This window comes from Argiope bruennichi, chromosome 5 (genome assembly GCF_947563725.1).
Source record: "Argiope bruennichi chromosome 5, qqArgBrue1.1, whole genome shotgun sequence".
In the NCBI taxonomy this organism is placed as follows: Eukaryota; Metazoa; Arthropoda; class Arachnida; order Araneae; family Araneidae; genus Argiope; species Argiope bruennichi.
The window spans coordinates 129,648,935-129,666,122 of record NC_079155.1 but is presented as its reverse complement, the minus strand read 5'-3'; the positions used below and the strand labels follow the sequence as shown (position 1 = coordinate 129,666,122).

At 26.8% G+C, this 17,188-nt stretch overlaps 1 protein-coding gene across 2 annotated transcripts in view; it reads left to right on the top strand.

The window, feature by feature from the left end:
- Positions 1–17,188, top strand: part of LOC129968767 (serine/threonine-protein kinase mTOR-like) — a 132,784-nt gene that overhangs the window by 101,732 nt on the left and 13,864 nt on the right. For both annotated transcript variants that reach the window (XM_056083002.1, XM_056083001.1), the window contains exons 43-50: positions 1,530–1,626; positions 1,960–2,181; positions 5,852–6,034; positions 7,988–8,122; positions 8,737–8,911; positions 11,667–11,802; positions 11,894–12,041; positions 13,592–13,714. In XM_056083002.1, coding sequence (XP_055938977.1) covers positions 1,530–1,626; positions 1,960–2,181; positions 5,852–6,034; positions 7,988–8,122; positions 8,737–8,911; positions 11,667–11,802; positions 11,894–12,041; positions 13,592–13,714 — 1,219 coding nt within the window. The remainder of the gene's footprint in view (positions 1–1,529; positions 1,627–1,959; positions 2,182–5,851; positions 6,035–7,987; positions 8,123–8,736; positions 8,912–11,666; positions 11,803–11,893; positions 12,042–13,591; positions 13,715–17,188) is intronic.

Below are 17,188 nucleotides of genomic sequence, written 5' to 3'. Positions count from 1 at the left end.
CACATATAAAGAGGCACAATTACTTAAAATATTGATTGTATTTTCTTTGGTTATGATTGGCAATATGCTGGTAAACAAATGCTGAAATTGAATATATATATATATATATACATGCAGGGTAAGTTTGACAAATGAATTCAGATAAATGAACAAATAATTCTGACAAATGAAAGAGGGTGATAGAAGAGCCCATGGGGATCATAAAACACTATAGCATCCCTGTCCCATCTCCAACCATTTGCAAGTTATGGCAAATAAATCAATTTTGCTCAAAATCGTGAAAAAAAATCTGAATTGAAAAACATTTTGGCACATTTTCATTCAAAATAAGCACATATTCAGAAAGAACTGTTTAAATCCTTTAAGATGACACCAGTTTCATGAAAATACATGGATTTACAGCCGAGTTATAAGTGCGGAAACTATGGGGAAATTCAAAATCGAAATGTCACCAAAATTTTTAATTCGAAAAAAAACGCACAAACTACAATTTGTCAAATTTTCAGAAATTTGACCATGCCATCGGCTTTCAAATGAGTCCACCATAAATCATATAAATATAAATCATATAAGTCGTACTCTTGACCCTAGTTGGCACTTGTTTAAAATTCAAATTTACATTTATTTTATTTTATTCAATGGACGAATGAAAGAAGCCTTTTTAAATAGCAATGTTAGTTTTATTTTATTTACTCCCCTTTTCTTATTACTAATTACGAAAAAACCAAAACAAAAAGTCTTTTTTCAATTATATACAAATCACTGTTGTCACCAATCTTACTAAACTTTGCTGTTTCTGAACAGCATTAATGAAAAAACAAGAGGCGCTCACACGGCTTAAATCGCTGACTTCGTCAGCTGGCTTGTTTATGACAAGTACCATAAGAAACAACAACCAATATTTGGAAGTCAAAAGAACTGTCAAAATTTATTGATCTGCCAGCGGGCTTGTACAATGTCATAAGTAACAACAACAACAGAAAGAAGGAAAGATGAGCCTCCGAATTTTGATGAACCTTCAGATTCTGAACGTACTCATAGGTGTTTTTTAGTCAATTTTTTAAAAAATATTTGTCTGTTTGTGAAATGAAATTAGTTATTTGGTCTTTTCATCAAAATTTTATGTAAAATTTTGTAAATGGAGTTATTTAAAAGTATGAGAGCTAAAGCAATAAAACTTAATGTATAGTTTTATTATCAAATTTATTGATTTGTGCCAAATTTAAAAAACATCTTTCGGTTGCTTGTTTATTGGTCTGTCTATTTGCATATATATAAATATGATAATTTTCTTTAAAAAATTCCACAAACTACTCAAATAAAATTCAATATATGGTCTTGGAGTATTTACATATTATACTTGATATAAAACACATATAAAATGTATTCTTGGATTTCTTCATTATATTATCAATTTTAACACAGAGCATAACATGCGAGAGAAAATAAAATTTTCTTGGGTTTTTTTTTTCTGTGATAGTTTCTTTGCTTTAAAATATCGAAATTTTAAGTTTTGGAACTTTCTGAAGGTTGCTTACATTGTGGTTTGATTATGGACATATGCATGAAGTAAACAAAGCAGTCATAGATGGACTCAAGACTGTTCCAATCGAGACATGGCTTCAGGTATGGAAATCTTAAAAATTATCCATTGCTTTGTAATGAATGATTACCATTTGAATTTGAATGAATGAATTTACCATTGTTTTATAATTCATGGGGAGGGGACTTCATTACTGATAGGTTCTATTGAAAATAAGCAATAGTTAAACTTTATGAAACCTAGCATTATATACTGCTGCTTAGTTTCTTGTTTTTGCATAATGATTTTTTCAATGCTGGAAATTTTATTGTTAGAAAACAGTTATTGATTGTGGTAATATATATTGTTGTATATATATATTATACAAAAAGAAACTTCATCTGATATTTTGTAAAATAAATGCTTTCTTTTAACAGGTCATACCTCAACTCATCGCCAGAATTGACACTCCCCGCCAACCTGTTGGGGAAGTAATTCATCAATTGCTAATGGACATTGGAAAACGACACCCTCAAGCTTTGATTTATCCTTTGACTGTTGCAGCTAAATCAACTGTGCCATCAAGAAATATTGCTGCTAATAAAGTGTTGGGTAGTATGATGAAACATAGTGGAGTGCTTGTTGAACAAGCTAAAATGGTATTTTTTTTTTTCAATTTCATCTTGGAAGAAACTAATGTTTTTACTGGAGAATATATGCAATTTTTTACTTTATGTTGATAAAAGGGAAATTGTCATTATTTGAGAAAAAAAATTAAACATTTTAATCAATTCCTTTTTATGCTAAGTATAATGCTAAAGTGGATGTTAATGTTCCTACAAGTGAATTTATGGATTTAAAAAAAAGTTCCATCTCTTGAAATTGTTTGAATTTCATTTTATGATTGAAAATCAAGATAATTTATATTCTTTATTCTTTCTTAATTTTAATTTTTTTGTACCATCATCATTGTATAGTCTTATCAAATGTGGAGAAGTTTTTTTAATGTTTGCTGTTTCCTAGTATGTATTTATTCATGATAATCATAGTAAGATGTTTTGGAAAAGTTATTTTTATATTGCATTTGATACCTCCCTTATATTTAGTATTAGAATTTGATTTAGTTTTTTTATAATCCAGCTTTTTGATTTTTTAAAAAAATTCTTGCTTATTTAAAATTATTTGTTTTATGTTTATTATACAAGTAATTCAGCTTTGTATTTCATATTTAGCATTGGCATATTGTCAAACCTGATTTATCATTTGAGTGACCTAATTTACCATTTGATGACCTAATGCATCATTTGAGATCAATAAAAAATCTTTTCATTTACCACAAATTTTAGTAGAGAAGAAACTGCTAACAAAGTTGCAATATTTTTATACCCTTAAATTGCAATTTGTATCTTCATATTTTTACCATCCATATTTATGAATTTGTGGGATCCATATTTCTTCAGTTAAAATAATTTACCTTGGAATGAATCTTTAAAATGTATCTTTTTAGTCTATAATTTAAAAAAGTTTTTAATTTACGTAATCTAATCTTGTATATTATGTAATAACATATTGTCCATTTTTGTCAATGGTCTTTTGCCATCATAGTATATCATTACATATTCAAGAAACTTCTTGTTTTCATTAGCAAAGGAACTTTACCAAGCTTGTTTTGACATCATCATCATCATTATTTTGAAAGGTTTTATCATTCAGAGGATTTGATAGTGAATAATATAAGTGATAATTTGATGAAGCAAGGTCAGAACTTAATATGGATGTAGCAGTGCATTCCAACTCAACTAAAATAAATTTTGCAAGTAACCAGAGATATGGGTGCCTTGGTCAATCTCTAACACAATAGCTCCTTTCTACTTGCTCATTTTTTTATTTCATTCCACATTTCAATGAAATATTAAATAAATATATAAATTGGTAGATAATGAATGATTTAAATTGATTGATTGGTTGTGAAGTAAAATTTCAAGGACGATAATTCCTATGTAATCGCACTAAACTAATTTTCTATTGATGAAATTCAGATTCTGGATTTGTTTGATCTACAATGTGTAATGATTGAAGTATTATGCTTTGACTAATACTTCGATTTGCTCATTAAACTTTGACCCAACTTAAATATTGTCTTTTTAAAAAATAATTTAGAATAAGAATAGTTAGTAAGTAATAATAATATTCAATTATTAGTAAGTCATTGTAATCAAGCAATTACTAATAATAATCAATTAATTTGTACTAGATGAAGGAATTGATTATCTCTGAGTGTAAAATCAACTGCATTTTTGTTAAAGTAATTCATTTAAGAGCCATACATTACAAATAACTTTTTTTAGCTAATGTTGCTTTTTTTTTTTTTTTTTTTTTTTTGTTAAAAAAACATTACAAATGAGGGATACTCTGTGTTTGCTTTATATATTCTTTGTTTACAATAAACAAAAATTCCTTATTTGACAATACAACATTTTTACTAAATGCCAGTAAGAGTATGAACTGTGAAGTAGAAATATGGGTTGAGAACAGAAAGATATTTTTAACAACTGTCTCCATATATGAGTAGAATTTAAATAACTTAGTTTCTAACCCAATAGTTACCATTGTGAAGCTTCAGAAAAGATTTTAGATTTTGACCTTTCTTAATTAAATAAATAATATCATATTTTTCTTAACTGACAAACATATTGGTTATCAAAATAATTGAAACATCATAATTGAAAACAAAAATTTTAGTTAATAAGATGTAGGTAATACAGTTTGGATTCGCCTGGGAATCAAATAATATAAGTGCTGATTAGTATTTAGAAGAATATTATACCATTCTTCATGAAAACATTATGAAAATTCCATGAGAGAGGCTGGTGAGTTATATGAATTCCAGATTGAATGCTCTAAAATAGACCATATTGGTCTGTTAATATTGTGGAATTGTGAGGGTCAAGATAGCTATTTCATTTCATCCTCATGTTCATTAAACCACCAGTGAACAAGTCCCTCTGCATGAATAGGAACATTATTCTTCTGAAAAATTCCATCTCCTGCAGGAAACAAAATTTGCATCTGGCCACTTCTCTTTTCTTCTCCCCAAAGATTCTTCTTTTCAGGGTTGCTATTGACCCAGCAGAAAACCATGCCTTGGCTACCCATACCACCCATCTCCATATCTGACTGTTGGAAAAGGGCAATTACAATATATGCTTGTGCAGGTGTCCTCCAAATGTGTATCCATTTTGTTTTGAAGAAAAGATTCAAAGACCTTAAAACTGTCTTCCATTATCATTCGACCAGATTTTGTGGTTATGGCACCACTGGAGACGATGTTTTGCATTAACATCTGTGATAAGTATCTGGAGAATTGCTGATCTGCCATAAATGTTCTGTTTATGAAGGGGCCTCCTAACTGTAATCACTGACACTGGAAATTTCAGAAGCTAATTGAGTCTTTCAGTCACTTCAGCTTCCTTAGTTTTTCGTTTTTATGCATTGCAATCTGCTTCAATACCTACCATCTCTTTCTCTCAGCTTCTTCTTCTTTCCTCTGTTTTTCTTTACTGAGCTTCTCTTATCACTCATTGTCCGCTGTCATAGCTTTAGACACTGTATCTTTAGAAATGTGTCTCGGTCACAGTTGCTCCAATTAATTGCGCTCTTACAATTTAGCATCTTTGAAAATCTATTAGGTTTGACATTTTTTTTGACAAAAAATCCAAGATGTATAAACTTTACTGAAGTTACCTTATGCTACCATGATATATAATTTTTATATTAAAAAAGAAACAGGTTGTAAGGATTATTTTTAATGCTTACAAAGTGCATTCTTAAATGTCACTTTTATTCATAAATGTTTCCCTTATTTGGATGACCATCTGTATGTGTAAAGTTTTTCTCATTTGTTAAAAATTCTTAGAATATTTCAAAATCTAGTTGTTTATAAGAAAGGAGTTTATTGTTGTAGCTGTTGGAAAAACAGTGATTGGGGTCATATTTACCGCAGCTTTTGCTAGCATTTCATATTTTTTTAACACTATTGCTGCACTGCAGAAAATTAGCTATTATTACTTTTTAGTAATTTAAGCATTTTTGCAGAAAAAAATATTTTATTACATAGAAAAAATAATATGAGTAAAGTGAACAGAGAAGGAATTAATGCAGTTTAATTTAATTTGTTGAAATAATTCTACATTTGTTTTAGTATTTCAAAAATTCTAAATAATCTGAAAATGAATATGTGTTGGGTATATTATATATAAGTTCTTAAAATAATAGCTAGCTTTGATTTTTCAACAATCATTATTATTTTTTTTAACTTCACTTTTTCAGGTGAGTGAAGAACTTATACGAGTTGCAATCTTATGGCATGAGTTATGGCATGAAGGATTAGAGGAAGCTTCCCGGCTTTACTTTGGGGAAAGAAATGTGAAAGGAATGTTTGCAGCGTTGGAGCCTTTGCATGCATTGATTGAACGAGGCCCTCAAACACTGAAAGAAACATCTTTCACTCAGGTAAGATCATAAATATTTTTATAGAGTTGATTTGTTATCATATAGTAAATATTAAGAAACCATAGTCAGTTAAAATTTAATATTCATTGTACAATTGCTGCTCATAGAGCTAGGAACCAATCTCTTTATATTTAAAATAATTTCTTTTATCTGTTTTATTCCTCCTGGAATAATGTCATGCTAATTTTTACCTTAAGGTCTTAAAGTTATTTTTAGTTAATCGTTTGATTTACTGTTTTCTGTTCACTTCAGAATTATTCATGTCTGTTAGCATTATGAAAATATGTCTATTCTAAGTAATATTACAATTTTCTTAAAATGTGTAACATATTATTTATTATTCATACATTATTTGTTTTTATTTTTATATATTTAATTAGTAAATGTATAAAATGTAGGGGGGATATATTTATGCATAGTATAATGTGTGATATACGTAATATAACTGAGAAATTCAAATGGGATAAAAGATTCTTAGGAATTTTTAAAATGCTTTTGTATTTTTTTTTTTTTTTTTTTGCATTATAACAAGCAAAAATTGAATAATAATGAGTTTTTATGCAGTTTTATTTAATTTACTATTTCATTTTTGAAAAAAATAATTTTTTTCTTTGATCTACTACAGCTTTCAACTTCGCTCACTTGTATGTTCTTGATGTCAATATTGTATTTTAATATATTCAAAATTAAATTATCCATTAATCTGTATTGTAAATTTTGATTTCATAACTGTAGCCTTACCAAGCAGTGAATTTGAGAAAAATAGATTTCAACATTCCATGATATTTATAACAGTGAATTATAAATTAAAAATTGATTAATAAAGAATTTCTATTTCTTAATACATTAATGTGAGTATATTTTTATAAATTATTTTTTATTAAATTTATCGAATTTTGATTCACAAAATGAATTTATTATTAAATTATCTAATTTATTCTTTTTCCTTTTTTTTATCTAATTTTTTATTTGACAATTTATTGTTGCTAATAATTTTTTGGCACTAATCAAATTTGAAAAAAAAACATCTTCTTTTACCATTTATTAAGTAATTCTTATCGCCCTTTTCATGTTATTATTTTAATCAACTAGGAATGAAAAAATACAGTTAAAAAGTTTTAATCAAGTGCCATATTAAAGTTTTAATCAAGTGCCATAACATATTATCAATTTATGTTATACCATGTAACATAAATTGAAGACCAATAAAAAGTAATAGGCTTTATATAGAAAGCCAAACATATTTGAAAAATGACTTTTAAATGTTTAAACTTCTAATAATTGCTAGTTACAGCCCATATCAATCTTTTTATATAATGTTTCATGTTATCATTGCAAGAAGCAAAGTATATAGAGATTTTTCTTCTGAATATTGCTAACTAAAATAAACTGCATCATAAAAAACTAAATCAGAATTATTAATTTCAAATTTTAAAAGTGTATATTTTAGACTTTGTTTAAATTTATTATGATGATATTTGTGTATATTTAGAACAATACATTCAATTTTTAGTTTGCTCATAAAAATGTACTTCAAAATAAATTTTTATTATGTTTTTAATTCACGATACTCTTTTGACTTAAATCATTTAGATAAAGTTTTATCGATTACTTTACAAAAAGTTCAAAATTCAATAACTTTATTGCATTTAAAATCAAAATATTCATTTCTTTTTCTGTAGGAATATTTTAGGAAGCATGCTGTATAGATGCTTAGACAAAAACATTACAAATCTTTAATATTAAATTTTTTTACTGAGGGTTGATTATTTCTTCATCTTTGTTTTTGGAAATTATAACTTTAAAACAATACCTCTTAGGTCAATTTGTCTTTTATTTCATATTCTTGGTCTTTTTATCTGTTCTTAATCTAAAATTCAGTTTGTTGAATGAAAGAAGATATGATTGATAAAAAAATTCGAGATGCTGAAATGTTAATGAGTTCTGCTATAGGCTTATGGAAGAGAACTGCAAGATGCTCAAGAATGGTGTAAGAAGTATCAAAGGTCTGGTAATGTGAAAGATCTGACACAAGCTTGGGATACCTACTATCATGTATTTCGAAGAGTAGCCAAACAATTGCCTCAGGTTAGTATCTTAAATAATTGTATCTTTGTATGTACGGTTTTGTTGAAAAGGAAATAATATTCCTTTAATTTTTTTTAAATTGAATATAGATTGAATACTAAGCATTTTATTGCAAAGTTGAGACATTTTGAACTTTTATGCATCACTTTTAAAATTCTTATGCTTAGTGTAACAGTACTGCTTGAAAATCTTTTTTAAAACTATTGTAATTAAGTTATTCATTTTCTTTTGTTGCTCTTAATTTTATTAAATTTAATTTTATATATTTTTTAACCTTTAAAATATATCATAGAAATTATGTTAATTAATTTGCATTGAATTGTTTGAGATGTGGGATATCAAATTTCTGTCACTTTTAATTATTGTATTATTAAATTTATTTTATTTGTATCTATATGGCAAACTAGCTTGTAATTGAATAGTATTTAGAACCTGTTGCTTATGAAATCTGATAGTTGTATTGTAAAAAATGAAGATAGTGAATGATTATAAAAATAAGAAAGAATATTTATTTTCTACATTTCAATTAATGTTAAATAAATTTGCTTTTCTTTCAAAATAAAAAAAAAAAAATGATGATGAGGGTATATGATGAGTATATTTTAAACTTTTAGCTGACTTCATTAGAACTACACTATGTGTCCCCAAAACTTCTAGAATGTCAAGATCTAGAATTAGCAGTACCTGGTACCTATAATCCCAACAAACCGATTATAAGAATTTCCAAAGTTGAAAGCTCTCTTCAAGTCATTACCAGTAAACAGCGTCCAAGGAAACTAAGTATCAAAGGTACAGCTTTATTAAACTTCCTATTTAGTGACTGATAAATGGTTTAGAATAAAAATAAATATTTCATCTATTTATTTATTTTTTAATGAAATGTTTTACATTTAGTTGAAAAATTCTAATTATTTTTATTTATTTTGGCATATGAAAAAACTCCATTCAAATGTTGATGACATGATGATAAGGTCTCAACTTTAGAATCAACTTTAAAAAGCTTCTTGGTTTGAAACCTGATTCACAAATGTGTGTTGGCCAGTTGCATGAATCTGATATCAAAAGTCATCCATCATATGATGCAGAACTTTTAAGAGAATGATCCTAATTTATTATTGTTGTTTTTACCATCTGACTAAGATTCAGAATTATGAGATCCATTTAAGATTACTTCTTTCTCTCAAATGGGGCACCTGTCATTGTATATTTTGCTACAAAGATATAAATTATTAAAGTTGAAATTTTTTTTACCCAATTTTTTTAATAGAAAAATGATGCATGCACTCAAAGAATATGTTTAAATATATTCTCCACAAAAATATTTATTCTTATATGCATATGTATTAAATATATTTTCTAGGAAGATGAGCAGGCCAGGAGTTTCATCAAATCACAGCTTGTTTCCTTTTAATAATTATGGAATATGTTCAATTTTTAGCACTGATTGAAAATTCTTTGTTAAAGCCATGACAAAGGAATGACACAATCACTACAGTAAGGCAAAAATCAGGAAAAGTGGACTATGAGAAAGTGGATTAGCCTTTCAAAGCTGATGTAGCTTTGAAAGTTTTCCTTAAATTTAGCTGTGCATGCATTTATTTATTTTTGTTTTATATGAAAGTTCAGGACCTGTAAATATATCATGAGTTTTCACCTGAACTGTACCATACTTTGTTTTTGAGAGAGAAAAAAAAGTTTTCTTCACATCTATGTATAAAAATTGGGATTGAGTTTGTTGTCACAAATGTCAATGTCAAAAAGTTTAATTTCACAAGAGAACTTATGACCTTTAGCTGTGTCACATGCTCCTTACTACTTTCCCATTTTCTAAACAGTTTCAAAAAGACTCATTCACTTCACATTTTCTGGATGGGAGAGCAATGATTGAGTTTCCACATAACTGTTACATTAACTAACATATCAATATTCAGGCTCCCAGGTACATTATTAATGTTTGACTACCTTTCTCATAAAAACTTAATTTGATATAACATACATATCATCATCTGAAAAACTGATGTTTTCTTACTGTATAAAGTTATGTTACAGTTGAATTTCTTTGCAAGACCTTTTGTTGGAACTAAACTTTGCAATAACATGTTAATGCATTTTGACTTTAATATCAATTTTTAATTCAAACTGCATTATTTAATTCATTATCCCAGACTTTCCACCAATTCAACTTGTAAACAATCCAAATTTGAAAGTTGGAATTGGCAATAATAAGGCAAGGATAATTATTGGCAAGGATATTATCTTTATTTTTAAGGATTGTTCTTCAAACAAAAAGTGTTAAGTTTGGGTATAAGGCACATAGGGCTATGTTTTCTCCATGCATTCATCCAAGCACATTGCATGTATCAAATCATAATAGTGCATTTCATTAGGGAGGTGATACATTTTTTAAAAGTTTCATCATTCATCTTTTTTTTAATAACAAAGAATAAAAATAAAGATCAGCTCTCATAGGGAAATAATTTTAAATGGACTAGTTCTTAAAAAGGAGCAGAAAATCAAATCACAGTGACAAGTCATTGAAATTTTATTTATTTTCATAAATTGATTGTTTATTTATGATTGAATTTAAGTTTTTCTAGAAAATGGGAACTTCTTGATTTTTGTTTACAATTAAGATAACTTTTAATATCAAAAAATTTGATTTATTCATTTCATACATTACTTCATATCACTGCTTTATGATTTCATATGGGCAAAACAAACCTCAGTGGGACTTGACTTTCTAGAATAATTAAATCCTTCATAAACAAAAAATATCACCCGGATTAAATGCTTTTCAATAATATGAGCATCATATCTTATTTTATTTTTATCATGAAAGTCTATGATTTTTAGTGAAGCCAAATTACAAACTGAGTTAACAAAATCATAATAGCTAATTTGACCAGTTGGAGAGCTATAAACCAAAGTGCCAAATGGCAAGTATGCTTGCTGATATTTGTTTATTGAATAAAGAATTAAATTATATTCATTGACAACTTACTCTAATAATTTTGTCCAAGGAAAACGGTTCTAATGATTCTTTAAAAAATAGGGGAAATGTGCATTTATTAATTTTTGGGCAAGGATAGAATCAATCCGTGGCTTGATTTTGCCATGAACATTCTATCAATAGAAGACTGGATAGCACTGTCAATCCTCAATCTTTTCTCTGTATAATTTGGAGGAAAGGGGAGCTAGCAAGATTACCACCATAACTGCTACAGAATTTACAACATATTCTTACACCTGAGGATAATACTGTTCCACCATTTATTCTATTTTCATGGAGTTAAGTTGCAGAACTGAAATGATCTTTTACTATTATTCATATAACTGTTGCAAAGAAATTTCAAAATTGTTAGAGATTTTTTTTTTTTTTTTTTTTTTTTTTTTGTAAAATATTGAAGTTATAAATTCATTATTTAACAATTGCTGAGGTACCTATTATATGCATTCTTATCTAAAAATTCAATTCTGCTATTCAGTTATCAACAAGTTGGAGCTGAACTCAAAATTAAATATAGTTTTGTTTTTACAATTGCAGGAAGTAATGGAAAGGATTTCATGTTTTTACTAAAAGGTCATGAAGATTTACGCCAGGATGAAAGAGTGATGCAGCTGTTTGGCTTAGTTAACACATTACTTATCAAAGATCCTGAAACTTCTCGAAGAAATATCACGTAAGAATCTATATTTTAATTCTATGAAAGCATTTTCATAAATTATTTTGATCTATATTTATATATTTTATATTTATATATTTTTTATTAGAATTCAGCGCTACTCAGTCATACCACTCTCTACTAATAGCGGTCTCATTGGTTGGGTCCCTCACTGTGATACTTTACATACACTTATTCGGGATTACAGAGAAAAAAAAAAGATTTTGCTGAATATAGAGCATCGAATAATGCTTAGGGTAATTTTATGTCTTAGAATTGATTTTTTTAAAAATAAACAATGTTAATAATCGATTTTTGTCTTGATGTGAATTTTATAGCATATTTTTATTAAAAGTTTCAATTTTTTCTGATATTATTTGTATTAACCTCTGCACTTTCATGTCAAGTCTTGTTTGCCATTCTGAAGTTATATCATTTTTCATATTTTCAAATAATAGTTACTATAAAAACCATATAATACCAAAAGTTTTCATATTAATTTTTAAGAATCTTTATGTATATTTTTTGGCTTCTTAAGTGCAAAAATGAATCCTTGCACTTACCTGTATAAAATTATATGCCTTGTTACATTTCCCAGATAATGATAAATTTTTCATAATAGGACAAAATTATATAAATTTTTGACTTTTTATTATTAATTTTTTTCTGTAAATAAAAAAAAATACATCATTGCAATTCATGATAAAATTTTTCGGTATGAAAATCTTTAATAGATAAAATTGCTTTTAGATGCTTATGCTATAATTATCCTCAGATGATAGTTTAACAAATGAATTATTTTACTAATTTTCTAAACACAACTTTTTTAACAGGATATTTTGTTTTGTTACATATTTCTATTTCATAAAAAAAAAATTACTGTTTTCCTAAGCATTTCTATTCATCATCTTACTATTTTACTATTTTTTTTAATTGTAAACTTTAAAAATTTATTTCATATTGCACTTTTCAAATCGATTTTCACAGTAAAACCTGTCAGCATATGCATAAGGCTTTTTATTTCTATTTTGCACTTATCATAATATATCCTGAGATATTTATATGCTGAAGTTTAATGGCAAACCAAAAATGTGTCTCATATGTGGTTGTTATCTTGCTGAAACTTCACAGTTCCTTACCGAAATGATTGCATAAGAATTCTTTCAGTTTCAATGTCATTTTATATTTATCTTGAAAAGGTTTTCAAATTTTTATACTCTCTTTTAAAAATAATTCTAATCTACTTCATCTAATTGTAAAGAAATCTAAATCATTATAATTTAGTTTTTTTCATTTAACATTTCTAAATATTGGATACATAAATATTTTTACAGAGTATTACTTTTAAAACACATTTTGCATATTTTGATATATGATCACAATTTCATAGAAATTTGTATTTAAACTATTTCATATGGACATTCTTAATATTTCACCAATGTCTCTTACAATTAAAGTGGAAGCTAATATGCATTTATGAAATATTTTACTTTCTTCAAAAATCGGTGATTCAGAATGATTCTTTTAAAAATAAACATGGACAGTTTTTGATGAAAAGAGCAAGATAAATTCAATATGAGTGTGTTATATTGTTTAATAAGTTAAAAATATTATTAAAGATTTATTTCATATTCATTTATTAACATTAATATGGCTCATAAAAATGATTAAATCTTTAGCATTTTTCTCTTTTCTGTGTGCACCATGAAAAATTTATGATGTGTTTTTTAAAAAATGTATTTTTATTTTATTTCCTAAATGTTCGCCTTTTATTCCATGATTGCTGATTTGCTTTAAAACATTTTAGATGGCCCCTGACTATGATCATCTAACATTGATGCAAAAAGTAGAAGTATTTGAGCATGCTCTGAAAAATACAAATGGTGATGATTTAGCTAAATTACTATGGCTTAAAAGTCCGAGCTCTGAAGTAAGTTAGCGTGCATTTTCATTTGAATGCATTATATATATATATATATATATATATATATATATATATAATAGTTCATCTAATATCCGTTCATCTGTTAAGAGAAATATTTTTATGTACTTTTATTTAGCTGTTTTATGTGTATAAAAATGCTATTGATAATTCATTTTCATTCATTTCTTGATAATCTGAAATTTTGGCAATAAGTAAGTAGATTTATATACTATCTATGACATTGCACTGCTTTCTTATTACAAGAACTTAATTATTAATGGATTAATTAAATCTTGATCCCATTTATTTTATTGTGCCAGGCACAGCATTTAAAAGAGAAAATATTTTCATAATACGTATAAAATATTTATAATTATAAATAATATATGGTTTATCTAATTGTCTCACTTTGCTAAATTCCGTTATGGCCTCAAACACATCTCATGTTTTTAAAGGGGGGGAAACATAATTTTTTAAATGTGAAAGGTGAACAGAACTAATTGATCACCATTTATTAAAAAAAAATTTTTTTTAAGTCCAAAGATTAGCATTTACAGTAATGGTCATTGAAAAATTAAAATTTTGTGAAAGAAAGTTACAGGATTGCCACGGCATTGCCAGGATTGGAAAAGTACAGGAAATTTTTAAATATCTCGAAAACAAGGAAAATGAAAAATTCCATAAAAACCGAGAAAATACAAAGAATTTAAAGTTCCTTAATTCCTTTTTTTTTTTTTTTTCATCTAAAAAATGCCAATCTCTGAACATTGTGAGAAAATATTAAATAGTAGCTATAGCACCAAAAATGGAATTGCTGTTTAATCGCAGAAACTCACCTCTTTTCTATTCGTTCCCCTTTTTTTCAGTGTAGTAAGAGAATAGAATAAATTTCTTTGGCGTGAAGAGCAACATTCAGTCTGCGGATGCATCGCGGTGATATTTAGTCACTCGCATGAGAGTTTATTGAATGATTTGTTTATTATTCAAGAAATTGTGAACTTATTCAGAGTAGATTAGAGAAGTTTTTTAAACAATCAGCTGCTCAGAATCCGTATTTAATACGAATTGGACTAATAAAAATATGAATCCTGGCTTTGCTGAATGAGTTAGAGGAGTTCTGCAAAATCTATTTGCTTACTATGTACTGCCCACTTTTTAAGAAGATAATAAGCTTAATATGAAAAAAACTGGCACATATTAGTCATGATAAAAGAAGAAAACGTACAAAATTGCTTGCCTGTTCAAAAAAGTCATAATTGATATCAGATTTTGTATCTGAAAGGAATATGGAAGAAAATTTTATTCCAAGTCTGAAAGCATCAAATTTGATATCCGAAAATAAGCTGATTGCAAACTTTTTTAATTCAAGAACAATAATTTAAGTTTAAACTTTTATGGGCATTAAAGATTGTTGCATCACATTTGTCCTTTAATGCTTTCAATGACTGAAATATTTTCACTTATGTTCACTGACAGTTAAATAGCCCAAAAATATGCTTTGTGTCATGCAAAAATGTCATACATTAGGGATGAAATCCATTTTTTCAATAACTTTTTTTAAATGTGTAATATGCTTTGATAAAGCTTTGAAACACATTTCACAAAAATACCAAATATCTTATTGTAAGATATTGATGTGAATCTACCAGTAGAATCTCCAGATTAGAATTTAATATTTTTAAAGCATACTACTGCTCAAGAATTGTTTGGGAATTATAAAGAAGTTACATAAAGTTTGGACATATAGTTACTTCTACAAATTAGCATGGATGGACCAAATGTTAATTTTAAAAAATTTTAATATATCAAGGGAAACCATCTGGACGAAAATGACTGTAAAACTTTAGATCTTAGTATTTGTGGACTACACATAAACTATTGAAGATTACAGTATGAACATAAATCTGATAAAGGGAAAGCAGTTATTCTAAGAGCAATGCATAGAATATTTAACGATAGTTCAGCTATACATGCTGATTTCCTGGAAATTACTGGTTCTTGTGAATGTTCATTGAAGTTCAGCTCTTTTCTTTAGGTAGAAAATATCTATGTTTGTGAAAGGGCTCTAAAAGTGTTTGACAATATAAAGAAATATATAGATTTCAATTTAAATAAAAAACTTTTCCTGGATCTGCCACAAGTGATAATATTATAAATGCTTATCAGGATCAATTGATTCTAAAATTAGCTTCTCTTATATTGCTGATACTCTTTAAAATGAACTTTTCTGTAAAAAATTCAGACATCGGATCTAATGGTTCCTTTCTCATATGAAAATCTTTTTTGAAATTAATGAAAAACATTATCAAGAGAAACATAATTGAAGTAGCAAAAACATTAGATGCTTATTTTTTGGTAGAGTTTACGATCCTAAAAATGTAAGGCTGAGAAAAAATACTTTTATTGGAATTATGACTACAAGTTTCTTGATTACTAGTAGAGCTACTGAATTTTTTTTAAAAGTGGCTTTTTAGCAAAGTGTTTTATATTTGTAAGAATACTATAAAAAATATATGAATGTATGCCTACAAATTTTACTCTTTTAAAATCTGCATCTTATTTAAATCCACATTTATTGACTAACTTTGTTTTTCCCACTCATTAAAACTATGAAGTATTGTTATTCCATTATAATTAGCATTTGAGTGCTGTTCATTCATTTCCTATTATACATACCTACAAGAAAAACACAGGAAATGTTGTGTGTGTTTTTTTCCAAGGATTTGAGTGGCAATTCTGAGAATGTATTCATTTTTTTAAAAAATACAAAAATAAATATGAATTAAGAAAATTTCTTTATTTCATATTTGCTGTTCATTTTACCTTTATAGACAGATACATAAAAACCTTTATTTATGTTTTTCTATAGTTTCATCTAAAATGTCTGATTTATATTTTGGGAGGAAATAGCATTTTTTTTTTTTTTTTTTTTTTACTCCTGCAACCTCTAATTTTCCATGATTATATCTCCATATTTTTAGAATACTTATCAAACATAATAGATTATATTCTCCTATTTATAAACTCTAAAAGAAAGTCTTATGAGGTTTCAGATTATTGAAATCTTCAATTTGTTTAGAAATATCTTTTTATAAACCTTTTTACCATCTTATGTGCATAATTATTCAGATTGATCAAATTTTGAAAACATATCCAAATAAAAATTAGTGATACATATTGAATGAGTTAAAAAAAATTTTGATTTTTTTAGTACTAGAGAATAAATTACATTTTCTAATCTTCTTTGTAAAAATCGCTATTGTATAGAATATGAATATTATATAAATCTCAGAAACTAATTAAAATAACTACATCATTGTCATGAAAATCATTCCGAAGTTGCAAGAAGAAAATCCTATTCAATATTCTAGTTTATAAATATTTTTATCTACAAAATAAGCCATCATGCAAAATTCCTTTCAATTTAATATATTCACTTTCTTCCTTTTCAGTGAATTCATCTGTTGTTTTAAAACTTTC